The 27952-nt window shown below is 46.3% G+C and overlaps 1 protein-coding gene across 11 annotated transcripts in view; it reads right to left on the bottom strand.

Moving 5' to 3' along the window:
- The window catches only part of RABL6 (RAB, member RAS oncogene family like 6), a 121813-nt gene that overhangs the window by 6892 nt on the left and 86969 nt on the right, over window positions 1–27952 (bottom strand). For all 11 annotated transcript variants that reach the window (XM_073314659.2, XM_073314653.2, XM_073314655.2 and 8 more), the window contains 5 exons: window positions 26044–26408; window positions 22956–23112; window positions 11864–12076; window positions 9929–10286; window positions 5823–5994 (listed from right to left, as the gene is read on the bottom strand). In XM_073314659.2, the coding sequence (XP_073170760.1) occupies window positions 5823–5994; window positions 9929–10286; window positions 11864–12076; window positions 22956–23112; window positions 26044–26408 (1265 nt within the window). The remainder of the gene's footprint in view (window positions 1–5822; window positions 5995–9928; window positions 10287–11863; window positions 12077–22955; window positions 23113–26043; window positions 26409–27952) is intronic.

The raw sequence follows: 27952 nt of genomic DNA, 5'->3' as shown, positions 1-27952 counted from the left end.
ATCTCTATCATAGAGTCCTTACTGTGAACTCCAAAGCAGAGGGGAGGAGGATGCGTAGTGGAGCACCCATAAGGGGAAACATCTCGAAGAACCTCAGTTACTGCAAACAGTGAGTAACTTTCTCTTCTTCTTCGAGTGATGTCCCTGGGGGTGCTCCACTTCAAGTGAATGTAGAGCAGTGCCTTCCATGAGGAAGGAAGTGACTTCAGAGTGGAGTTTATTGCTGAGGCTAGTATAGTGAGGCCTAGTCGTGTGTCTGAGCTTGAACTGAGCGTAACTGCATAGTGGTTCGTGAATGTGCGTTCAGAGGCCCACGTGTCCGCTGTGCAGATGTCTAAAATGGGAACATTATCTACCTCCATAGCATTCCTGCACAAATTTCTTGTTGTGTGGGTTCCGATGCCCGGAGGGGCTTCAGTGTAGTGAATAGCACATATGATACAGCTGGATATCCATTTAGATAATCTTTGTGTCGATATGGCAGAGCTCTTCAATCGTTCTGTTGTTGACACAGAGCATCAAGGTGACTTTCGAAAGCGCTTCATCCTGTCCAGATAAAACACCAAGGCACAGTGCACATCCAGTGTGTGCAGGACCGCCTCTTGAGCGCTGGTGTGTGGTTTTTGATGGAATGTAGGCAAGTGAATTGGTTGGTCGAGGTGGAACGAAGACAATATTTTGGGCATAAACTTAGAACACATCCTAAGTGTCACTTTATCCTTGAAGAATATTGTGTATGGGTGTGAGCCATGAGAGCCCCTAGCTCCCTGACTCTTCACACCAATGTAATGGCAACTAGGAATGCCACTTTCCTAGATAAGTGAAATAAACAGCATGTGGCTAATGGTTCAAAAGGGGCTCTGGTTAGACTTCTAAGAATCAGATTTAGGTCCCATGCAGGCAGGGGTTCTTGGATGTCTGGGTACATATTCTGTATGCTTAGTAATTGGGTGAGCGAATACTGACATTCCGTCTATCTGTTGATGGAAAACTGTGATGGCAGCGAGGTAAACTCCGAGCCCTGAGTTCTTTAAGGACAATAAATAATCTAGGATTAGTGGAAGTGGTGCCCGGCTTGCAGATATTTGTTTGTTCTGGCACCACAGGAAGAATCTTTTCCATTTTTGGAGGTAAGTAGAACGTGTGTTGTGTTTTCTGCTGTTTATTAACACTTGTTTTACTTGCTCTGAGCAGGTTAGTTCATCGTGGTGCAGCCATGAAGGAGCCATGTGTTCAGGTGAACTTTCTCCAGGTCCAGATGGAGGACTTGACAGTCGTCCTGAAAAATAAGATTCTGTAGGAAAAAGAGAGTGAAAGGTGTGCAGGTTGCCATGTAAGGGAACCATTTCTGTCTGGGCCATGTTGGTACAATGAGTATTATTTTGCCCTGTCGGTTCGTATTTCATGCATCACTCTGGAGATTAGACGTATCAGTGGGAATGCGTATAGAAGAGGAGCATTCCATTTGATGAGGAAAGCATCCCCCAGGTATCATGCTCCTAGTCCTGCTCATGAGCAAAACTTTGGGCATTTCTTGTTCATTGATGTTGTGAACAGGTCTGTGTGTGGGGGGATCCCCACATGTGAAATATATGTAGCGTTAAGTCATCGTTCAGTTCCCATTCGTGCTCTTGGGAAAACTGTCTGCTTAAAGTGTCTGCCATCATGTTCAGTCAGCCCGGGAGGGATGCTGCTGTAACAGATGTGTTTTATGCACCAGTTCCATAGTTTTAAGGCCTTCTTGCATAAGGAGTGGAAACATGCCCCACCTGAAGGTTCATATAGAACATACACACAATGTTGTCCATCAAGACCCTTATCGTTTTGCCTCATAAACTGGGGAGGAAATGTAGGCGCACGCTGCAGACTGCAGGTAATTCAAGCAGGTTGATGTGTAAGAGTGTTTCCGTGGGGGGCTACTTGCCTTGGATTGTATGTTGGGTTAGGTGAGCTTCCCATCCAATCAGTGAGGCATCTGCTGTAATTTGTATGGATGGCAGATCCTGTTGAAACGGGATGCTTGAGCAAACTTTTATTGGGTTTGTCCACCCTCACAGTGAATGTGAAGTCGTTTGTGTAGGCTGTGCTTTCGTGGAATATATACCCAGTTCAGCTGCCCTTGAAGGCGGCGTAGGTGCAGTCTGGTGTGTTTTAACAGAAGGGGTGGCCACCACATATCCCAGGAGTTGTAGGCAGGTGTGTGCAGACACCCACGGGCTATCTGAGACCACCGATATGAGGGAGGTCATCACTGTGAATCAGGGCATCGGCAGCGATGCTTTGGCCTCCACTGAGTCCAGGTGTGCTTCTATGAAGTCCAGTTGTTGTACTGGAGTTAGGGCAGATTTCTTTCTGTTGATTTGTAGCCCTAGCGAGTGAAAAGAGATGGTCTGTCGAGTGATGTGTAATATTTCCATCTGGGTAGGGCCTTTGAGTAGGCAATCGTTTAAGTACGGGAATACCAGTATTCGCTGTCTGCGCAAGTGAGTAGCTACCACCACTAGGGTTTTGGTAAAGACTCGTGGGGCTGTTGACAGTCCGAATGGTAGTACTCTGCACTGGAAGTGATCTTGTCCCACTAAGAATCATAGGAATCATCTGTGAGCAGCATGGATGGTAATGTGAAAATAAGCACCTTGTTGGTTGAGGGCGGAGAACCAGTCCCCCTCTTCGAGCACAGGGATGATAGAATTCAGTGTGACCATTTTGAATCTGTGGGTACGCACAAATTTGTTGAGTTTTCTGAGATCGAGTATGGGTCGCCAACCTCCGTTTTTCTTTTGAGTCAGGAAATAATGGGAATAAAATCCCTTCCCTCTGTGTTGTGTTGGACGGCCCCTAATTGTAGAAGGTGATGTACTTCTTGTCTCAACAGGTGCTAATGAGAAGGATCCCTGAAGGAGGACAGGGAAGAGGGATGGGTAGGTGGGATGGAGATAAATGGGATGGTATAACCCCTTCGGATGATCTCCAAAACCCGATGGTCCATGGGGACAGTGGACCACATATGGTAAAATGGTCAAAGCCGATCACCAAAGATTTGGGTTGCGTGTTCTTGTGGCGCTGGTTGTCAAGGGAGGTCGCTCAGACCCTTGACCAACGCTTCAAAATCGCATCTTGTTTGGTGATAAATATTATTTAAAAAGTTGACCGGTTAACCAATTAAAGAGAAAGGGAATGGGGCTGCTCTGGCCAGCAGGCGCAAAACCCAGGGCTGCTCCTGGGGTTGACTGGCTGGCGCAGTCTGAGGCTCCGGCCAGCAAGGGCTGCGTTCGGTTAGTGCGGCCCGTGGCTCCAGCCAGGGCTGCGACTGGGGTTGGCCGGCCACCGTGGCCTGCGGGGCTGGGCTTGGCCGGCCAGTGCAGCAGGGGCTATGCTGGCTCACCCAGGCCTCGGGTTTAATGGTTAAGATGGGTTAACCGGTAAGACTAAAGCTTACTGGTTAACTTGTTTACTGTTTTACATCCCTACTGGCTAGGCAGTAATATCGCTGAAAAAGAACTGGGAGCTATAATGGATAGCAAATTGAATGAGTCAACAATGTGATGCAGTTGCGAAAAAAGGCCAATATTCCAGAATGTCTTAATAGCAGTACTGCAGGTAAGACACAGGAGGTAACTGAGCCGCACTTGCCACCGGCACAGCCTTATCTCTAGTATGGTGTCCAATTCTGGGTGCCACACTTTAGGAAAGATGTTGATAAACTGGAAAGAGTCCAGAGCAGAGCAACTAAAAAAATAAATACTGACCTATTCGGAAAGGTTAAAAAACACAGGCATGGTTAGTGTTGAGAAAAGACGACTCAGGGGTGACCTGATAATCTTCAAATATGTTAAGGGCTTTTATAAAAGGGTGGCGATCTATTTGTTCTCCATGTCCACTGAAGGTAGACAGGACAAGAATTAATGGTCTTAATCTACAACCAGGGACATTTAGGTTAGATATTAGGAAAAACTTTCTGATTATAAGTGTAGCTAAGCTCTGGAATAGGTTTCCAAGAGAGGCTGTGGAATCCCATCATTGGAGGTTTTTAAGAAGAGGTTGAATCAACTCCTGTCAGGGATGGTCTGATCCCACCTCAATGCAGGGGACTGGACTTGATGACTTTGAGGTTCCATCTAGACCTACATTTCTATGATAAGGAGTAAGGCAGTCTCTAAGCTAGCCAGGACCCAAAATACTTATGATTTTAGTTATCAAAAGCTACCCCTTGAATTGCATCTGGAAATGACTTGGAAACCAGCGCATACTTCAAAAATTAACAAGTCTTCTGCATCTATCACTGCCAAGGAAGCCAATCCTGCATTAGCTGAAGCTTCTGAGTGGTTGTCAAGGGCAGTCCATGTAAAGTGTATTTGTAGTAATCTGGCCGACACAAAGGTCTGGACAACAGTGTCAAGACCCACATTAAAGGGGGAAGGGAAGATCACAGCCTTCTGCTAAAAACTCTTTGCTTAAGAAAATTCTTTAACTCCAGGAGGACCCGTAAATTTCGAGCCGAGGACAAATACTGTGCTTACTCTCGAATAACAAGGACTGACACCAAACCTGTTGCACCTTCTAGATCTTCCACCATACTTGCCAACATCCTTCTCATCTGCTCTGTGCAAAGCTTCATCTAACTTACTCTCATCCACCAGTTCAAGGACTAGATACTGGGGAAACAGCTAAACTGCACGGCTTGGGTCTGACTGAAGAGACAGGCCTGTCTATTGATGGCACCACAGTCCAAACCATTTCATTCTCTGCCCTTCTGGCATCATGGATGCATTGAACAGAAGGGAAGCCATGTAAACACCCTTGGGGCAGATAAGCAATTACCCAACCCCACTATTTGGGGTGGGGCTTCAGAGGAGAGAACGGAGTAACTGAAGTTTAATTCCACCCACTCAAGTCACTTACACCTCATAGGTCAACACTGAAAGTTGCTGACACCTGGCCTCATCCATCATTAGCAGTAATCTATCAGGCCCAACACAACAGGGCAGCGTAGGTTATGGGAAGTCATAGGGCTAAAAGCAAGGCAAAATTAAATGTGAGTTATTGATTGAGGCCTCTGTAGAGAGAGTCCCATCCAGCTGGGCTCTGCAGGTACAGAAGATGACAGGCTGATAGAGCTTGGATAGGCTTTGACATCTTAGTCATAATTTTAGAACAACTAATCAATGTCAAATCCCTTCTACGCCTCTTACAGCTCCCCCGCCACTCCCAAAGAGTCTTTAACGTCCCATCATTCCAGGTTACTTCCCAGGCAGATCAACAGGAAGCAGTCACGTGGTAATGCCAATCCATCCACAGAAACCTCTCTGCATAAGCTATGGTTGGCTCTTGGGACGGGGAGGACCCACAATAATACTCAGAGCATGCCAGTCCTACTGCTCCACTTACACCCTTCCCAAAAAGTGATGGTTAGCAATGGCCAAAGTGCTCAGACTTGATGCCGCAAACGCACAGCTCAAAACCCTACATGCTCCAGTACCGTGGTGTCAGGCACAGAGTCTTAAGCATGCAAAGCTGGGCAGGAAATCTCAAGAAAAGGCTCTCAAGAAGTGCCCTTACTTCTAGTAGGGCAGGAAAAAGCGCAGTAGTCTCTCCCAAGGCATCAGCAAGTGCTCCCCCAGCTGAGGTTAGTCAGGGCAGGTATGGGAGAAAGTGAAAGAAAGTTAATTATGCTTTGGCAAAGCTCATTAAATGCTCACACAAGGCGTTGGGTGAAGTTGGGGATGTTTTACTTAATGCAAAATTGATTTGCTTAACTTTGGACCTATTCAGCGCAGTGAAAAACCCAGCAGGACAGGCTCAGACATATGACCTATTTTTACCTTCATCACTGCTCTCTTTGGGGCCTGTTTCTTCCAAACCCAAGCCAAACAGATCAGAGTCATTTTTCAGCTTGAAGGAGTGGATTGTAGGCTTCATGGGCTGAGGAGGCTTTGCTAACGAGGTGTCTTCATCTGAGATGTCAGAGGGGTCTTCTCGGACTGGGAATTCACCCTAGAGAATGAAAGTAGACATATCATGGACCCAATCTCAGCTACCAAGGAGTCTAAACTGATTGCTCAAGCAAAAGCCCCATCTCCCCTCTACCTAGGATAGATTTCTGCTCTCTAAAGGGGAGTTGGGGGGTGGTGGTAGAATGGAGGTATTTTCAAGAAGCTGTCACAGTTTCATCCAAAGGGCAGTTCTACCTATTTCATGCCATGATGGAACTGCCTAGACAGCACTGGAACTGTAGCTCTGGTGTGAAATGCCCTGTGGTGCTTAACATTTGTACTCAAAAGACCAGCCTCTTGGTGCTGTGGGGTTAAACATGAGTCCCAGATACATCAGGCTTACCAATTGCACTAACAGGCACCGCCATCCTGGAAAACCTTCAAATACAATGGACTCGAACCTATATTGTGCCCTGGCAGAGTCACAGAGGGGAATCCATGCCATCCTGGGGTCAAAAGGCAGCACATATCCAGGGGAAACATTTCATGGGGCTGGAGCAAACCCCCTCTGCTCAAGGAAAGAGGGAGCTGCATCTCCCATGATACAGAGGCTAAAAGCTGGGAAATTGCAGGGGCCAGGTAAAGCCTCAGAAGGCTCCTCTCACCCTGCAGCTGTGCCCTGATCCTGGAGGACAGACATCTCACCATGTTTGCCACTTGACACTTAAGGAGTTAACTTATTTCCTTTACAGTATTCTTAGCACTAGTCCAAACATGACCTGCCTCTCTTGCTGAGCTGCCTTTCCGACTCTGTATGCAGCCCTCCCCGTTAGTGGAAGGGGCACAGCTTCTTTCACTGCTCAACCTGACCAACACATTGTGCACTGAAGAAGCGTTCTTCTATGGAGGGGTATCTCCCTGACGCCACTACAATGCGGCGCTTCCCAGCAAATCCTGCTGTCTAATCAGGTACCAGAAGTCATAACCTTGCTCAGAAAGCCACTGTTTTTACAGTGAAATACTTGGAACGGTGAGCATTGGCCACACTAAGAGAACAGAGTGTTACTGAATGAGGCCAGTATGACACATGGCCAACGTCATGGACAAACTAGGACAGGTTTCAGAGTAACAGCCGTGTTAGTCTGTATTCGCAAAAAGAAAAGGAGGACTTGTGGCACCTTAGAGACGAACCAATTTATTTGAGCATAAGCTTTCGTGAGCTACAGCTCACTTCATCGGATGCATACACTAGGATAGTGACTCTCCCCACACAATCATGATGTGACATCAAACCAACTCTACAGGAGCCCTCTACAGTTACTGACTCAGTATACAGTACTTTGTCTGCAAGCATAGGGGCTTCTTTACACAGTCAATCATGGCTAGTTGTTTCTGTACAGATGAGCCTAATGGTTCTAACTGTGGACTATCTAAGGCAGGGACATCCAGAGTTTGCTCATGTAAAGGCCACAACAGGGAACTGCTAGGATCTCTAAGAATTCACTGACTTCTCTCATCTTTAATATGAAGGAAGGCCCAGGGGAGATGCCAGGTCCTCTCTGATCTGGGCAGTCTTTTGCAGGTTGCATCTATGTTAAAGTTGAGCAGCTGCAACCTATCTTGGGAATGTCGTGGATATGCTACGGATACTCCAACTTTAGCTGTATGTTGGATTGCCCCTCTATAATGGCATTTGGGGCTTCAATAGACTTTGCCAAGCAAAGGAAGGATTCAACACAACTTCACCATGGCTTTTCGATTCTTGTGTTAAAAACAGGGAACTGTGTGCACACATTCACTCTCCCTCCCTCCTCTTTCCCCATTCTCCCCCCCTCCCCCAACCTTTAGTACACGAAGATCCAGATAAAAAATCCTCAGCATTTGGGTTTCATACTTTCCATGTGGCTGCTTGAGTTCAGAGTTTATCTACAGTTACTGAAAATAATCTGTATTAGGGCTGTCGATTAATTGCAGTTAACTCACACAATTAATTCAAAAAAATTAACTGTGAAAAAAAATCAATCGCCATTAGTCACACTGTTAAACAACAGAATACCAATTTAAATTTATTAAATTTTTTGGATTTTTTCTACATTTTCAAATATATTGATTTCTATTACAACAAAGAATACAAAGTGTACACTGCTCACTTTACATTATAATTTTTATTACAAATATTTGCACTGTAAAAATGATACACAAAAATAGTATTTTTCAGTTCACCTCATACAAGTACTGTAGTGCAATCTCTTTATCATGAAAGTATAACTTACAAATGTATTTTTTTTTGTTACATAACTGCACTCAAACAAAACAATGTAAAACTTCAGAGCCTACAAATGCGCTCAGTCCTACTTCTTGTTCAGCCAGTTGTTAAGACAAACAAGTTTGTTTACATTTACAGGAGATACTGCTGACTGCTTCTTATTTACAATGTCACCTGAACGTGAGAACAGGCGTTCACATGGCACTTTTGTACCTTGCAATGCTGGTTATTTATGTGCCAGATATACTAAATATTCGTATGCCCCTTCATGCTTCGGCCACCATTCCGGAGGACATGCTTCTGTGCTGATCATGATTGTTAAAAAAAATGCATTCATTAAATTTTTGACTAAACTCCTTGGGGGAGAATTCTATGTCCCCTGCTCTGTTTTACACGTGCATTCTGCCATGTACTTCATGTTCTAGCAGTCGTGGATGATGACCCAGCACATGTTCATTTTAAGAACACTTTTGCTGTAGATTTGACAAAATGCAGAGAAGGCACCAGTGTGAGATTTCTAAGGATAGATACAGCACTTGACCCAAGGTTTAAGTATCTGAAGTGCCTTCCAAAATCTGAGAGGGACGAGGTGTGGAGCACGCTTTCAGATGTCTTAAAAGAGCAACACTCCGATGCGGAAACTACAGAACCCGAACCACCAAAAGAAAATCAACTTTCTGCTGCTGGCATCTGACTCAGATGATGAAAGTGAACATGCGTCGGCCCGCTCTGCTTTGGATCGTTATCGAGTAGAACCTGCCATCAGCATGGATGCATATATTCTGGAATGGTGGTTGAAGCATGAAGGGACATATGAATCTTTTGTGCATCTGCCACATAAAGGGATAGCTCAGTGGTTTGAGTATTGGCCTGCTAAATCCAGGGTTGTGAGTTCAATCCTTGAGGGGGGCCATTTAGGGATCTGGGGCAAAAATTGGGGATTGGTCCTGCTTTGAGCAGGGGGTTGCACGAGATGACCTGCTGAGGTCCCTTCCAACCCTGGTATTCTATGATAAATATCTTGCGATGCCAGCTACAACAGTGCCATGCAAACACTTACTCTCACTTTCAGGTGACATTGTAAACAAGACACGGGCAGCATTATCTCCTGAAAATTGTAACCAAACTTGTTTGTCTGAGCGATTGGCTGACGTAGGATTGAGTGAACTTTTAGATACTAAAATTTTACATTGTTTTATTTTTGAATGCAGTTATTTTTTGTACATAATTCTACATTTGTAAACTTCAACTTTCATATAAAGAGATTGCACTACAGTACTTCTATTAGGTGAATTGAAAAACACTATTTCTTTTGTTTTTTACAATGCAAATATTTGCAATCGAAAATAAATATAAAGCAAGCACTGTACACTTTGTATTCTGTGTTGTAATTGAAATCAATCTATTGGAAAATATGTAGAAAACATCCAAAAATATTTAAATAAATGGTATTCTATTATTGTTTAATGGTGCGATTAATTGTGATTAATTTTTTTAATCGCTTGACAGCCCTACTCTGTATACTTAAAAATACAGCTGAGAGACGCTACCATTCGGCTTCAACAATGAGAAGAACATTAGTGGCCTGTGTTTGAACAATAATGCTCTTCAGATGGTTTAACCCTTGTCTTGCAGCTGGCGCTCTTGGGATACTTGGAGATCAGACAAGATCACTCCATTGCTGCTTCTAGGCTGTGCTAGAAAGCAGTGACGCATGCATGTTATTTACCACTTTCTTCCTTTGGCTGTCAGACTCCTCGCTTTCAAAGTCCGGGTCATCCATCACAAATGAAAGCATCTGGGTGGCTATCGGTCCCTCCTGATCACTGTCAGACTCCTCAGGCTTTTCTTCTTTGCTCCCCTTCAGTTTGGAAGCCGAGTCCTTGTTCTGGGACATGGTCCTTTGTGCCTGGACTGATGCTGTCTCTGTAGGAGCAGCAGCTCCAGTGGCTGGCAGATCGATGGGGAGCTTTGGGCTGCTGTGTTTCTCAGATCCAGAATGGGGAGGTAAGCTGCCTGGAGGCTTCTGGTCAGGTGCTTTGGTGGAAGCTGCTTCCTTTTGTGGTTTAACTGAATTTTTGGAAGACCTTTAAAAAAGGTAACAAGTTGTCAGCTACAACTCTGTAACAACCACAAAAGGGTGAGCTTGGAGCCCTCCCATCATATCCCAGCTAAGTGCAGGCCCACTAAGTCACAAGGAGCCAGGTGTGGTGGAAACAAAGAGGGAAATGTCCACCTTGGATCCATCAGGAGTGGTCCCACCACACAATTAAGCTGCCCCAATGGGCTGTTTCAGAAGGTCAGACCGCTGGAGTAAGGAAGATATTGGAATCTGCCAGACTCCACCAGGGACACTGGAATGTTAATGTTTGACTAATACTTTTCTCCATTACAATTGAGGCCTCCCTGATCATATGGAAAGGGGGAAGCATAACTAGTTGATTTTGTTAGAAATCAGTTTCATATAGACAAATATTTCCTTATTCAGATCCTCCCAAAGAGGCAGCACTCGAAGGGATAGAGGAACGTTGATTAAAAGCGCGGGATTTATACAGTCACAGTCTTAGCAAGTTGGAACCCCTGGCTTTCATCCTATGACCTCATGCCAAATCCCTTCTCCTGCATGAAGGAAAGGAGGACTTGTGGCACCTTAGAGACCAGGACTAACTGTGAGCCCTCGGGAGACAGGAGGTATCTTAACACAACATGCGTTATCTTTCTTATGACACTCAGATAGTGACAGTGTTTGAGGAAAACCAAGAGGCTCCACCTCTTTCCTGTACTCTTCCATGTCTACTCCCCTTATCTCTCACACTGAACAAGTGAAACAAAGTGACTAATAGTAACTAATCAGTTAGCGGAACCTATTCTAGGGGATTTCTCTCATCTACACCTAAGCAGTGATGAGACTCTATAGGTTTTATACTAGCACTCAGACCCTGGAAATCTTTCTGGCAGTAAGCCAAATGCTGAAAGATAGCCCAGACATCCCTGAGGACACAAATACTTGAGATCAACGCACTTGCTTGTGGGCAAAGCCCTGTTGCATTATTTATATGACGGCACACTTCCTATTCCATGCAATTTACACCATATTCTGTGGGCTCCAATCTCCAGCAAGAGCAGCAATGCCATTCCCCCATGCCAAAGTGCTGCTTGTTTTGGTGCACAGAGAGGGCATCACAAGCGCCGTCTGTGCCCTAAGCAATGAGTCTTGAGACCCACCCACACCCACTATGAAAAAGTGCTCAACGGCTTACCCAGCTCCTCTTGTTCAAATTTTGGAAGAAGGCTGGGCCACTCCCTCATGAAGAGCGGCTCACACTCTGTGGAAGGATTGCTTGATATGACAAATCAAGTTAGCCCTTTGGCTCCATTTGTGTTACAATTTCATCCAAACTGAATAAACTGGATGGTGATCAGTAATACTACTATGCACTTCCATAGCACCTTCCATCAGAGAATCTGTAGTTTGTGAACTGTTGCAAAGTTGGCCTCAGTTGGTGAGGCACAGATAACCCCATTTTACAGCTAGGGAAACAGGCTCAGTGAGATTAAGTGAGCTGGTTAAGGCCACAGTGAGTCAGTGGCAGGACTGAAAAAAGACCTACATCTCCCAACTCCCAGTTTCATACTTTAGCTAGTAGACTATACTCCTTCATACCATTGTGTCTTGTAGTCAATGTCAATGTCTTCATCAGCCACGACGGTGACCATAGCATCCTCCATTTCTGCCTCCTCCTCACTTGACAAAGTAATATTTTTGCTTGGTACAAGTTCTGTTGCCAATGAGGGTTTGCTGGGCACTTTGTCATCTAGATCCAGATCATCTTGGAAACCAGCTACCATGGGATTCCCTCCAAGAGCCTCCCCATCACTGTAAGATACAGAAGTGTTAAACAGAACCCCTCAGGGTGCATTCAGATGCATACACTCCTACTTCTAGAATGCAAACGAAGCACTGGTGTTCCAGACTAATGCAACCTGAGTTCTAGGATCTTTTCCCTACCTTAATGGAGGGCCATCTGTGGTTAGTCCGGGTCATCTGAAGATACCAGTGTCCTATTTGACCGTGCACTCCCTGACCTGCCATAGAGCTCAGGCAGTATCTGATCACCAGAGCCAGAGGCCTGGCACAGCCCAAGTTCCACACTGGATTATAACATGGGGAGTGTGGTGGGGCAGCAAGTAGTGGTCAGTACAACCAAGATCTTGGGTGAGACCTCACAGCTGCAGAACATCTTTGTGCCTCAGCGAGGACTTTACGGGAACATTTCCCGAACACTGTGCACGGTATGAGTTAATTAAAAACCAACAGGAATCGCATGCCTTAATCCCCATGTCCTGTGATTCAGAAATATCCCATATTGTCACAGTGGCAGGAATATACCTTCAGCTTTTAGCTCCTCTGTGTTAATTCTATTCTATAGTGCTCCCTGAAGTAGGCAGCTACCCAGACACTATAACAATGCTTAACATTCCCCAAATTAAATTAACCTAAGGACACATTTTAGAGTGTAAGAGCCCTTAAGGCTCCCTTGACTGAACAGGGTTATGGATTCTGAGACATCTTGATAGGGAGTTTCACTGCAGAATTATAAACTGGGAATTCTTGGCTTGATTTCCCAAGGACCTGCCATATTAATGCTTTCCTCAAGATTTGCTCACGTCAGGAATACAGATTATTTTCACAATTCAGACCCAGGAGACTTTATATACCCTTTCCTTATCCTGCCTGCTTTCTCTATTAAGTAGTTTTTATTCAGAGAGGATCATTTGCTTTTGATAAATGGATGTATTATGTTGGTGTCCAAACCACATAGAACATTCACCTTCCTTTTAATGACTTGTTAAAGATTTCACAAACTCATCTCATTAGCTTCCAAATACAAAAAATAACATTTATGGCATGTGATGGTTAACACTTCAGAGGGTTAAAGGAAGGCGCTGGGACTCCTCCTCAGGTGGGAGGGATAGCTCAGTGGTTTGAGCATTGGCCTGCTAAACCCAGGGTTGTGAGTACAATCCTTGAGGGGGCCATTTAGGGATCTGGGGCAAAAATTGGGGACTGGTCCTGCTTTGAGCAGGGGGTTGGACCAGATGACCTCCTGAGGTCCCTTCCAACCCTGATAGTCTATGATTCTATGACTGACTAATCGTCCCTCAAGCTTCAGACCTGGTTTTCTAGTTGGTGTCTATCATCACTCTGACCCCCCCGGCCAATGCCCAGCAGGACACTGACCAGCTGTGGAGGGTGGAAACTGCCACACGTGCTTGCTAAAGGAACATGACGTTCAAAGGACTTTAGTTGATTCCATTTCTACTCACCCAGCCATTTTTTTTTTTTTTTTTTTTTTTACAGACTATCATTCTCAAGTGGATGGTCTCAGGAATTTGTACCTTTACCAACTGAGTGTGTATGATGGAGAGAGCTCATTTCAAATTTGACACTGCGGTAAGTGTTGATTTCAACTGACCATTTGCCTAGATCATCATGCAACATTCAGGTTTTACATGCAATCCCCTTGGGGATTCCTCTGCCTCCCTTCTGGAGTGCTAAAGAGATCCTCTGCTTTCTAAACACTACAGCCACCAATGCTCCAGCTGAGGGAGGCTGCCCAGGATTTCTTCTAGAGCCCAACACTGCTGCTGCCACGATGAACCAAAGAGGTGTTGACTGCTGAGCATTAGGGACATGTTGCCCCCCAGGCTGAGTGGGTTGCCACTGCAGCCCTCACAGCCCACACCAGACTCATGAACAAGAGAGAACTGGCTCCTGAACCCTGATCTCCCATATAAGAGGGCACAGCCTCACCCCAGGCTCACCCCACAAAAACGAACTAAAACATGACACTGGGGTAAAGGGAGGGAGGGGTGTTAAAAAGAGGTTTCTGGGGATTAAAAAGAATGTGAGTGAATTTCCCTTAAATGTCTTAGAAACAATGCTGCAGGTGGCTTTATTTTAAAATGCTATTGGTGGCGTGACATGCTCTAGAAACCTCACTCTCTAGATTATAGTACTGTCTTGAATATACAGCAGTAGCTTAATTAATGCAACTATAGCTATCACCTGCTGTTAGTGCAATTATCTTCCCACCAATCAGCACACACACTAGACTTAGGCACGGATCTTTAAAATGTCCTCAGTCTGGATAGAGAGAACATGTACACGCACAGGTGAACAAAGTGGCTCATCCCCACATGCAGCATATATGTAAAGAGACTGACTGCCTCCATCACTAGCTTCTACACAAATCTCCTAGCTGCAGCTTAAACAGCAAAACAATGAAGTGAAAATACATCAGGAAAAACACTGCTGCAATACAAACAAGGTCCGACAATGCAAAATTAGTATCACCTTGTGGCACTGACTCGCGGGTTGGAAGGAACTCGCAAAGAATGCAAAAATAAGCATACTGCACCAGTCTCAACAGCCTGCCAAACCTGCATTAATCCTGCGCTACTGTGGTCCCCAATATGGGCACCCAGCACCAAAGAAGTAGGAGATTTAAGGTAAACCCTGCTGACATGACGCCAAAGAACATGCTAGGTGAGGCCCCCCATACTGAGGCTCAGTGGCATATAGGGCAAACTCCATTTCAAATCCTGAGTGTACTGCTTTCAGTTCAGAAGAAACGGAGCAGCCTTAGCTCTCTCCCTAATGTACCTTCCCCTACAGAGAGGCTGAACAAACTCCTCCTGCCACTTTAATTTAGGAGCTAGAGAAACAGAGGGGAAGGAACTAAAATCTAGTTCAGCAAGGAAGCTGGAGGGAACTTGTGCTGTGGGAGAGGGGTGGTATGAGCATGCGCCAGGGCAAGGGGAGGCTCCACAGTGTGAAGGAAACCCTGTCCTCAGTTCCCCTCACTTGCACTCTCAACACAGCTGGGTGACACTACCGAAACAGCTGTCCATGGAGGTGTATATGGGGGGGAGTGGGGAGGGCAAGAAAACGACTGGGACGACAGACAAGTTCAGAGTGATGCAGATTTAAGGATATAGAAAGATAACTAGATGGTTAGTAAAGATAAAAGTCTAGTGAGGTGGTGAAAACAGATCCACAGCTTCACACAGAACTCACCTTTCTAATCCTGTATCCCACCCATAAGCATAACTTAACTACTTCCGGCAAGGCCAGGAACAGAGAAGAAATGGGGACGTCTATTCTGAGTCTGATAAGCTTCTTTAATACCCTTCAAATACATCTTAGCACAGTGCATCAGACTAAGGATAAGCCAGGCAAGCCCTGTGACCGGGAAATAGGAAATATAACTGTCTCAATGAGCTGCTCAAGGAACATATATTTCAAGAGTTCTCCCTATACACTGCAGGACAGAAAACAGGCCTTAAAAAAACCAACAACAACAAAAATGGAACTTGGGACACATAATCCCATAAGTCTTCAAAGACTTGTCCTTGTGCTGGTTGTTAGCCATGTGATTCCAATTTACTTTAAAGAGGAATTACATAGCTCAGCCGTTCTCAGCTTGTGGTCTGTGAACAACCCACAGTCCTCCCATGGGGCTGGCTCACTTCCAGCAGCTAGGCCACATTTCAAGACTGCTAAAGTACACAAATATATTGCTCTAATATGACTTTTCCATGTCAGTAATTGGTGCAGTGGCCAAAGGGATATTATGGAATCACAAGGGGACGGAAGGGGTCCACAAAGCATAACATGGTCAACACTGAAATCATTTGAGAATCCCTGATATAGCAAAAACCATGTAGCATCCTAATGCCAGTTTGATGTTGCTGCTGCCTCTTCAGTTCATGGAGCAGGTCCTCAAAGAATCAATCCTGAAGCACTTAGAGGAGAGGAAAGTGATCAGGAACAGTCAGCATGGATTCACCAAGGGAAGGTCATGCCTGACTAATCTAATCGCCTTCTATGATGAGATTACTGGTTCTGTGGATGAAGGGAAAAGCAGTGGATGTATTGTTTCTTGACTTTAGCAAAGCTTTTGACACAGTCTCCCACAGTATTCTTGTCAGCAAGTTAAAGAAGTACGGGCTGGATGAATGCACTATAAGGTGGGTAGAAAGTTGGCTAGATTGTCAGGCTCAACAGTAGTGATCAATGGCTCCATGTCTAGTTGGCAGCCGGTGTCAAGTGGAGTGCCCCAGGGGTCGGTCCTGGGGCTGGTTTTGTTCAATATCTTCATAAATGATCTGGAGGATGGTGTGGATTGCACTCTCAGCAAATTTGCGGATGATACTAAACTGGGAGGAATGGTAGATACGATGGAGGGCAGGGATAGGATACAGAGGGACCTAGACAAATTGGAGGATTGGGCCAAAAGAAATCTGATGAGGTTCAATAAGGATAAGTGCAGGGTCCTGCACTTAGGACGGAAGAACGCAATGCACAGCTACAGACTAGGGACCGAATGGCTAGGCAGCAGTTCTGCGGAAAAGGACCTAGGGGTTACAGGGGACGAGAAGCTGGATATGAGTCAGCAGTGTGCCCTTGTTGCCAAGAAGGCCAATGGCATTTTGGGATGTATAAGTAGGGGCATAGCGAGCAGATCAAGGGACGTGATCGTCCCCCTCTATTCGACATTGGTGAGGCCTCATCTGGAGTACTGTGTCCAGTTTTGGGCCCCACACTACAAGAAAGATGTGGATAAATTGGAAAGAGTCCAGCGGATTGAGTTCAATCCTTGAGGGGGCCATTTAGGGATCTGGGGCAAAAATTGAGGATTGGTCCTGCTTTGAGCAGGGGGTTGGACAAGATGATCTCCTGAGGTCTCTTCCAACCCTGATATTCTATGATTCTATGAAGGGCAACAAAAATGATTAGGGGTCTGGAACACATGACTTCTGAGGAGAGGCTGAGGGAACTGGGATTGTTTAGTCTGCAGAAGAGAAGAATGAGGGGGGATTTGACAGCTGCTTTCAACTACCTGAGAGGTGGTTCCAGAGAGGATGGTTCTAGACTATTCTCAGTGGTAGAAGAGGACAGGACAAGGAGTAATGGTCTCAAGTTGCAGTGGGGGAGGTTTAGGTTGGATATTAGGAAAAACTTTTTCACTAGGAGGGTGGTGAAACACTGGAATGCGTTGCCTAGGGAGGTGGTGGAATCTCCTTTCTTAGAAGTTTTTAAGGTCAGGCTTGACAAAGCCCTGGCTGGGATGATTTAATTAGGGACTGGTCCTGCTTTTGAGCAGGGGGTTGGACTAGATGACCTCCTGAGGTCCCTTCCAACCATGATATTCTATGATATGATTCTATAGCACAGAAAGAAAACATGTCAAGGCAAAGCAAAAGTGTTCTTCTGAATGAAGTCACCACACTAGTAAGTCTCATGAAGGGCTCAATTACAAGAAATCCTACTCCACTGTATCTAGGATGGGCATCTAAAGGTTATGCCTACATTAGCACTTTTGTCAGTAAAAAAAATGGTTACCTACCTTCTCATAACTGTTGTTCTTTGAGATGTGTTGCTCATGTCCATTCCAAGTAGGCGTATGCATGCTGCGTGCACAGTCACCGGAAGGTTTTTCCCCTAGCGGTACCTGTCAGGTCAGCCAGGGCGCCCCGTGAAATCACGCCTTCAAGGCGCTGCATATAGGGCCCTGCTGCCTCTTCAGTTCCTTCTTGCCGGAGGCACCATTAGAGGGGAAGGTGGATGGGCCTTGGAATGGACATGAGCAACATATCTCTAAGAAAAATAGGTATGAGAAGCTAGGTAACCGTTTTTGATTCTTCTAGTGCTTGCTCATGTCAATCCCAAGTAGGTGACTCCCAAGCAGACCACTGGAGGAGGGATCAGAGCTCATAGGTCAGCGTTCACTGACTGAAGCACCGCTCTGCCGAAAACTGCATCATCCCTGGCATGCTGGATGATGGCATAATGCGAAGTGATGGTGTGGCTCGACAACCAGGTCACTGCCCTGCAAATCTCCTGTATAGGGACTTGTGCCAGGAATGTGGCCAAGGAGGCCTGCACCCTTGTAGAATGCGCTGTTAGCGTTGGGGCTGGTACTTTTGCCAGGTCATAACAAGTCCGAATGTAGGACATAATCCACAGCGAAATTCTTTGGGACGATACTGGGAGGCCCTTCATCCTGTCTGCTATCGCGAATAGATGGTTAGACTTCCAGAATGGTTTTGTCCTTTCAATATAGAAGGCCAGAGCCTGCCTCACATCCAGGGAATGGAGTCTTTGTTCCCTGCTGTTAGCGTGTGGCTTAGGGCAAAACACTGGGAGGAAGATGTCCTGACTTGTGTAAAATTGAGGTACCACCTTTGGCAAGAAGGCTGGATGAGGCCGCAACTGGACCATGTCCTTATAAAAGGCCCTGTATGGAGGTTCAGATGTCAAGGCTTTGATCCCAGACACCCTCCTGACTGAAGTTATTGCCACCAGAAATGCTACTTTCCACAAGAGGTAGAGGACTGAGTATGTTGGTAAGGGCTCGAAGGGAGGTCCCATTAACCTGGAGAGCACCAGGTTAAGATCCCATGTTGGTATCGGATGGCGGACAGGAGAATATACCCTGTCCAGGCCCTTGAGAAAATGACTTACCATCAGGCTAGCAAAGACCAATCGACTATCCACCCCTGGGTGGAATACCAACATGGCTGCCAGGTGAACCTTTACAGATGACACCACCAGATCTGACTGCATCCAGTGCAGTAGATAGTCTAAGATGAAGGGTACTGATGCTTGAGTTGGAGACGTGCCCCTTTGTGTTGCCCAGATCGAAAATCTCTTCCACTTAGCTAAGTAAGTAGCTCTAGTGGACGGCTTTTGGCTGCTGAGGAGGACATCTCTGACATGGGGTTTAGTCATGAAGCTTCCATGCTGTGAAGTGGAGAGATTCAAGGTTGAGGTGCTGGAAGTGACCATGGTCTTGGGTGATCGGAGTGGTTACTGACAGTTCCAGGAGTGATGCGTACCAGTGTTGGCGGGGCCAGGCAGGTGCTATTAGAATGACAGACGCCCTGTCCCTTCTGATCTTGAGCAGGGCCTCGTGAATGAGCGGAAAGGGTGGGAAACGCATAGAACAGATGTTTCCTCTCCCTGGGAAGGACCATCTGTGGTTGAGCCCAGGCTGTGATTCAGGAAGGTGCAAAACTACTGATACTTCCTGTTTGTTTTCTTTGTGAACAGGTCCACCTGGGGAATTCCCCACTGTTGGAAGATGCTGTTCATGATGTCCGAGGAAATGGACCACTCGTGGCCATGGAATGATCTGCTGAGATGGTCCGCCAGCTTGAAGGCTTCCTGGCACAGAGGGGAGGAGCATGCTCCACCTTGTCTGTTTTATATAAAATATCGCTGTTGTACTGTCCGTCATGACTGATCCAATCCTACCTGGAGGGCAGATGTGTAAGGTTTGAGAGGCTAAGCGAACCACCTTCAACTCTCTGATGCTGATATGGAGCAAGACTTCTGTTTGGGACCAGAGGCCTTGCGTCCTGAGCTAAGTTCCCGCTAAGCCATGCAGCAGCCTTTCAAGGGCTGCGGCGGGGAGAGGCACCTCTCCCGCAGCCCCGACCTGCCGTGGCGGCTTCGGGACTGGGGCCGCAGGAGAGGTACCTTTCCCAGCCGCTGCGGCTCTAGGGCGGGGGCCGAGTTTGTGTTTTGCATTCCAGCCCTTCACTCTCTCTAACTCAAATCAAAGCCCAGCTGAAGCCAGAGTTCCTACTGTTCCTGTTTCACTAAGTTTTGAAAGGACAGTTTCCTCATGGAACCCATCAAGCAGCCCCAGGTTCATACAAAAGGGTCACAACAAACCCTTTCAGCAAAGCTGGCCTGAGCTTGAGGTTTGTAACAAAACTTAGATCCAGGAGAGTCGTGTACAGTTTTGCCTTTGCTGTGAATACTTCCCCCAGCACATCAGCACATCTCTCATGTTGTTTACCAGTGTCAAAATGGTATTATGGGTATGGACACTTCTTACAGCTGCTGAAAATTTTAACAGTTTTCTTACCGAGGGAGTGAAATCTTGCTGTCCATTGCACTGGTGTAAATCCAGTGTAACTCCATTAATATCCATTGTGTGACTAAATGCTGAATTTGGCCCGTAGTCTGTTATTCAGCTGTGAAATTTTCTGCTTGATATTAATCCCAGAAGAACCCAAGTCTTCCTCTTGAGCAGAGGCTACTGGGGGAGAGGTGCCTCTCCCCACCACAGCAGGTCCGGGGCTGCTGTGGTGAGAGAGGGCTGGGGGGAGACCTCTCTCCCCGCCACAGTCCTGGGGCAGCCTGCACCCCAAATCCCTCATCCCCAGCCCAGACCCACAGCCAGAGCCCTCACCCCCCCACACACCCCAACCCTCTGCCCCAGCCCTGAGCCTCCTCCCACAATCTGAACCCCTCAGTCCCACCCCCACCACACATCACCTCTCACCATGGACAAGTGCCCTCTATTGTTCTTGTGCCTCTTGTGAGGCGCTGGTGAGTGCGAGCAGTGCCGTGTTGCTGTCATGGACTTTGGCGCTGTGGAGTGATGGTGCTGAGGGTTTCTATGCATAGAGTCCTTCCTCATTCCCATAGCTTCTCTAATGGAGGCCGGCATGCTCTGCATGGAGGTGCTGGGTGCCGTGTCCTGCTGGCCTGGAGCCAGTTGGGGATGAAGAACTGCCTCCATGAGGAGCTGCTTGAGCCTGAAGTTCCTTCCCTTTTTAGTTCTAGGGCAGAACCCTTTGCAGATCCTGCAACAAAACTGTTTGATGTGCTTCCCCCAGGCACTTTAGACAGGAGTCGTGGAGATTGCCCTTTGGCATGGGCTTGTTGCAGGTCCCGCACGGTTTAAACCCTAGGGATCAAGGCATGCCCAAAACCCGAAGAGGGGAACGAACTGTGTTTGGGGGACCCGCAAACACTAACTAGCTACTAACTAACTACAACTAATACTAACTATTTAAATATTTACAGATTGAAGATACAAAAATAACTAGAGGAAATGCTTGCTGAAGCAAGAGAGACACTCAGCTCCAACAATCATTACTGGCGGTAAGAAGGAACTGGGGAGGCAGAGGGTCAGCAGGGACCTATATGCGGCGACTTGAAGGCGCGATTCCAGGGTGCACCCAGGCCGACACGATGGGTACTGCTAGGGGAAAAACCTTCCGATGACTGTGCACTTGGCACGCACCCACCTACTTAAGCAAACACTTGAAGAACGTATGTGAAAAACACGCCCTCCTGACCGACGTAAGTTACACCAACAGAAGCGCTGGTGTGGACAGCGCAATGTAGGTAGGAGATGCTCTCCCACCAACATAGCTACCATTGCTCGTTGGGGATCGCTTAATTATGTCGACGGGAGAGCTCTCTCATCAGCATAAAGCGGCTACATGGGAGATCTTACAGCAACACCACTGCATGGTCTCTACTATAGACATGGAAGCATGTCCTCTGGAATGGCGGCTGAAGCATGAAGGGGCATACGAATGTTTGGCATATCTGGCACATAAGTACCTTGCAATGCCAGCTACAAAAGTGCCATGTGAATGCCTGTTCTGACTTTCAAGTGACATTTTAAAAAAGAAGCAGGCAGCACCATCTCCTATAAATGTAAACAAACTTGTTTGAGTGATTTGCTGAACAAGAAGTAAGACTGAGTGGACTTGTCGGCTCTAAAGTTTTACATTGTTTTAGAGTGCAATTATGTTACAAAAAAATGGACATCTGTAAGTTGCACTTTCATGATAAAGAATGCACTACAGTACTTACATGAGATGAACTGAAAAATACTATTTCTTTTATCATTTTTATAGTGCAAACATTTGTAATAAAAAATATAAAGTGAGCAGTGTACACTTTGTATTCTATGTTGTAATTAAAATCAATATATATGAAAATATAGAAAAACATCCAAAATATTTAATACATTTCAATTGGTATTCTTTTGTTTAACAGTGCGATTAAAGCTGCAATTAATCACAATGACTCTGTTTGAATTAACTGCATGAGTTAACTGCGCTTAATCGACAGCTCTATTTGTAACAGACGCTTCCAAGTGAGACTCTCGGGTAAAGTCACACAGTGACACAGCCTTTCAGTTTTGGAGCACGATCAAAGCCAGAAACAAAATTAGGCTGCAACGCAGCTTTCTGGCATTCGAAGGGTGTCAGGAAGAACAATGCTTGGCAATGACAAACTCATCCTGCCAATGCAGTAAATGGGATTCTTCAAGCATCTGCTGCCAGGGCAATTTACAGAAGAGCAGCAACAGTTTAATATCGAGAGCTAACATAGAGGCCAATAGTAGAAGAGGCTAGAAAGCAATCAGGGAGAAGTGCAGGGGGGGATGGGATTTGGAAAGTATATAATTCACTCTCAACCACTGCTTCCATCATTGGCTCTGGATGACAGTAAATTCCTGAGTGGAGTTCAAGGTAGTGGTTCTAAGAGGTTTTGGGACCTGGCTAATGGGAGAGAGACCCAACCTATCTTCCTGTGAGCGATACTATAATTACGGCTAGCAGACGTGCTCGAGTTGGCAGCCTCTCCAATTTAACAGGGATAGGTGTTGCTAGCAGGGCATGCTGCAACCCATTTGATTTCTTGGGTGTTCAGGAAAGGAAGAGAAAGTGTCAGAGGTGAGGTTACCTTACTGGGATACATACACACTCTTTTGGGGTTTGCACTCTGTGTAGCATACTGTGTGTATTAAGACCATAAGGCCCTAGAGAACGCTGAGGAGTCACACATGATCCCTCAGTCACGCAGACTGCACTTCCGAGTGCTATTTCTATCCCACTCCTCTTCCCCCACCCCCAGTTCCTGTCCTCCTTACCTGTCGCTTTCACTGGGGTCCTTAGTCCTAGTTATCCCCTTGTCTCTCTGAGGGATTGGATCTTCCAGAAAGCTGCGGTCCAGGCTGTCATCGGGAATAAAGTCCTCCACACTCTGCACTTTTGCAGGGACTTCACTGGGGGGAGTAGTAGCAGCATCTGTAGATGGAACAGTGATCAGGTAACACACAACAGAACAGTTTGGCACAATTGGCGCAGCTGATGTGGCAGAGAATTTACTCCTCTAAGCATCTCAAATGCATGCTTCTCTAGCATGCAGAGGGTCACTTCTGTGTGCAGACGTGTAGCAAACACCACAACAGTCTTCGACATTTGCTGTGTAGCAGAAGGAATGCAACAGGCCATTCAGATCAAACCACTGCTTCGCATGAAGGTAGCCATGAGCGGCCTTTTGGCTACTGCTGGTTTAGCATGTACCAAGCTCAACTTATCTTTTCCTCCTTAAAACTCACCTATGCCACTATAACCTACAGAGTGCTGCCAGCTGATAACAGGGGTTGTGATTACAGCCAGGACTGGCTTTTTACACCTATGAACTGTGCACAAAGCTAGTCCATGTTAAAACTCCCGGTTACTGTTCCCTTGCCTTTCACCCGGCTTTTTCGCACACATGATTTTGTCATTTAAATTGTAAACCTTTCGGGGCAAGGACTGTCACTTACTCTATCTTTGTAAGCTACCTAGCAAGAGGCCTCCAACAGATCAATGCCCCTAGGTGTTACGTAAAATAAGAGTTACTTTAATAGGTCTTATTTGTGGAGCAATCTTTACTCTTCTCCTAGGTTAATCTTCATCCCAGATTCTTAACACAAAGAAAAGCAGTTCTCAAACAGATATGAAAAGTGTGACTATTTGCACTTTTGTTTGCAGCATCCTTTAAGATGAACAATGACTTTTCCTGATTGCCCTAGTGCAAGTTTTCCTAAAGGAGCAGAGCCTAAAGTGGCTTTTTGTTCACTTTCTTGCTTGGGTAACAGCATCACTGACATCAGGGAATAACTTAAAAAAAAAAGTTACTGCTGCAGAACATGTATGTGTAGCTCAAACTTTCTTTTGCAGATCTTATAAAAACACACTGGCTTTCTGAAAGTTACTCTGACAAAACAATGGATAAAAAGGTTATAACACTGGGGTTGGACTGTGTCCATTTTTCTTAGTGAACCCATTGCCTCTCTGCATTCAGTTCTATGTGATTTCATTTCCAGTGTAAATTGTGAAGGAGACTGGCCACATCTTGCTGTTCATTTGCATTTTCACTTTTTTGTTTCTTTGGACAAAGCATAAAAAGACCTGCAGATCAGGAGTTTCCAACTTTCCTCCTTTCTCCCTATTTCCTGCTTCCAGGGAACCGGCACAGGTAAGAAGAGTTATAAAATTGCAATTGGTGGGTTTTGTCACAACTTATAATAGATCCAGGAGATAAGACATCATGTACAGAATTAAAACTGAACTTGAGTGTGCATTTTGAGCACCTCCCCCTTTCTGTGGGTGTCTTGATAGCTTTATGAACTCCTTAAAGTGACAGTTTGAAGGAGGAGGTTATTTAGTAAAGGGTGACTCAAACCCCTGTCATGCTAATAATCGCTAGGCAGTGGCAGCTCCATTCAGCTTTGTAGGTAAAGTGAATGTAATGGGCAAATTAAGGTCTAGCTCAGTAGAAATGAAAGCAAAGAACAAATAGATATAAACTGGTCATCAGGAAGTTTAGACTTAAAATTAGACGAAGGTTTCTAACCTTCAGAGGAGTGAAGTTCTGGAATAGCCTTCCAAGGGGAGCAGTGGAGATAAAAGACATAACTGGCTTCAACACTAAGCTTGATAAGTTTATGGAGGGGATACGATGGGATAGCCTAATTTTGGCAATTAATTGATCTTTGACTATTAGTGGTAAATATGATCAATTGCCTATGGTGGGACACTAGATAGGGTGGGATCCAAGTTGCCACAGAGAATTCTTTCCTGGGTGTCTGGCTGGTGAGTCTTGCCCACATGCTCAGGGTTTAGCTGATCGCCACATTTGGGGTCGGGAAGAAATTTTCCTCCAGGGCAGACTGGAAGAAGCCCTGGAGGTTTTTTGCCTTCCTCTGCAATGTGGGGCATGGGGTCACTTGCTGGAGGATTCTCTGCACCTTGAAGTCTTTAAACCACTATTTGAAGACTTCAGTAGCTCAGACATAGGTCAGGGGTTTGTTACAGGAGTGGGTGAGTGAGATTCTGTGGCCTGCATTGTGCAGGAGGTCAGACTAGATGATCACAATGGTCCCTTCTGACCTTAAAGTCTATGATTCTCTGATTCAATGAACAGCCCTGGATGTCTCTGCACTGAGACGGTCTGATACTCGTTCTCCATGACCTTGGCATTACTTTGCTCTGCTGTTTACTAACAATAAGACGTAACCATGGGCCACTCTCCTCCTCCTGCCAGCTGTGCTGGTGCATATTTCCCCAGAGAGAAATCTACTGCAGATCCAGCACAGTGCTGCAGTTGTGTGATCACTTCAGATTTCTGGCTGAATGATTATGTTCCTTAAATACAAACAGTAGACTGCTCTTTGTTAACATGCAAGTGTGCTTTGCAGCTGACACACCTACATACAGGCATCAGCTGCATGGGTTTCTATTACCCTTTTGATTTTTATGCAAGTGGCACAGGCCCAGCAGCGGGGAAGGACACACTCCTACTCAGAAGCTGACAGTTTATTACTTTCCCCAGGAGCGCTCTATATCGAACCCCTCCCAGCCTCGAAGTTCAACATCACAGCCATCATCCTGCTGCTGATGGGAGTCCCTTTCCGCGGCTAGCACGAGCCCTGCTGGAGGTACATGGCGAATCAAGCAAGGCAGCTGGAAGAAAAGAACGAAGCAACTGATCTACACTCTTTGGATTTGTACTGAACAGATATTAGCCTCGTGCTGCTCAGACAGGAGCGCTGCCGGCTCTGCCTCCAACAGGGAGCAGAAGGGCTACAGCAAAGAAACAGGGACAGTGGGGATGTGCAATATTGTAAGCATGACCATGCACCCACTAACAGACAGAAAAATCCAGGTTCTCTCTGCATCAGCACCTACCTGGCTGGGGAGGAGATGTCTCTGGGGCCGGAGAAGTTCCAAAGAGGCGGGAGATAATGCTGCGCTTTTGCAGTGGGACTGCAACAGGCATTGCTGGGGAGGTTGTAGCTGGGGATGATGTTTGCGGTAGCTGAGCCTCTAGGGGAGGCACTGGTGACAAGGATGATGGAGGCTCAGGGGACGTTGTTGCATTGGCAGGCGGCTGCTGAGGTTGTGGTGGCTGGGGGGTACCCGGACTGGAACTGTCTGTTGACGTGCAGCTGGGAGGTACTATGGGCGACTGGGAGCCAGAGGAAGGGCTCTGTCCATTAGTCGCCATTGGGGACGCGTGTCCTCGACTTCGGGCTTCCATCATTTCAAGAAAGCTGCAGAAAAGAATGGAGTGCAGACATAAGGACTGGAACAGCACAATCCACAGAGCTTCTCATTAACTACACTGCTTCTCTGGCTGCAGCCCATGGCTAGGAGCCAGGAGAGCACGGTTCCAGGCCCAGTGCTGCCAGCGACTTCCTGGGCAACCTTAGACAAGTCACTTCACCTCTCTGCGCCTAACTCACCCCAAATGGAAACCTAGCACACAATGAGGACCAAAGGTTAATCAGTGTTTGAGAAAGTGCAGTGAGCTCCTTGGATGGAAGGCACCAAGATACGCAAAGGGTTAGAATCTACCTCATTCCATGTTCGCACAGTAAGTTCTCTGGCATGAGTCTCCAGGAGGAAGCCCCGTACAGCAACTCCAGCAGTCAAGTCACCCTCATACAGTGGTTCCTAACCTTTTCTCTGCTGCAGCACTCCTTGATAACTTAATTATTGAAGGCATCCGATGAAGTGAGCTGTAGCTCACGAAAGCTTATGCTCAAATAAATTGGTTATTCTCTAAGATGCCACAAGTCCTCCTGTTCTTTTTGCGAATCCAGACTAACACGGCTGCTACTCTGAAACCTTAATTATTGAAGGCACACCACCATATTATCTTCAGATGAGCAATTCAGAACAAGGCTAGCAGGGTTAAAATCAAAACCGCCATGACAGCTAAGGTTAGATCGCAATCTGTCTTTTGTGCCAGAATTGTCAACAGTGGAAACTAACATTAAAGCTAAATATAAGAACTCCGGACAAAAGCATGCTCAGTGGAGAAAGTGACATGCACTTGAGAATATTATTTTGGGATGACAAGCAATTAATAATTAGTCATTTCTTCTCATTCCCAAAATAGTCTTCCCAAGAGTGTGTAACTTTCTTTGCTGTTTTTAAATACAATATAATTAAGTCCCACTCACAGTATTGCCAAACTCAAGAGATCAAAAAATAAATGAGTCAGAACCCAACACATCTGGAGACCGTAAATAAGGGCCAAAGAGAGGATACTGTTTTTTCAGTCTAACGATTGGTGAACTGCCCCTGCCGCTCCCCAGAGTTAGTGCTGCCCATGCTCCCACATGTATTGGGTACAAGGATTCTGGCCCCTGTTGCAGGAGGTCTCACCCCCACATCTGCCCGTCCCCTGCCCAGCAATGAACCCTGCTCCTCAACTTCCAAATCAATCCCGTGCCCCTAGTATCCAAATCAGTTCTCCAGCCCCCATCAGTTCTGTACTCACCCTTCCCTAGTCCAGCCCCCGCCTCACCCCAATTCTGCCCCACACCCCTAGTTCTGCCTCCCCAGCTCCCCCACCTCACACACAGCCCCCTAGCCACCAGTTCAGTTCCCCCCACCTCACCTCTGCTTCTCCCAACCCTGGGGGGCTGCAGCAAGGTCCTGCTTCTCTTCCAGGCTCTTCCCCCACCCCAGTGCCTGGCAGATGCAGGAGGGAGGGGCAGAGGAGCCAACTAATTGCTCACAGGAGAGGAGTGGGGAAGAGAGGGAGATTGAGATTGGTTGCTCTGCCCTTGGAGGAGGCGGGGCAATG

The sequence above is a fragment of the Lepidochelys kempii genome, chromosome 16 (genome assembly GCF_965140285.1).
Source record: "Lepidochelys kempii isolate rLepKem1 chromosome 16, rLepKem1.hap1, whole genome shotgun sequence".
Classification (NCBI taxonomy): Eukaryota; Metazoa; Chordata; order Testudines; family Cheloniidae; genus Lepidochelys; species Lepidochelys kempii.
Note: the sequence above shows the minus strand (reverse complement) of the source record. Positions and strands in the feature narration are given on the sequence as shown.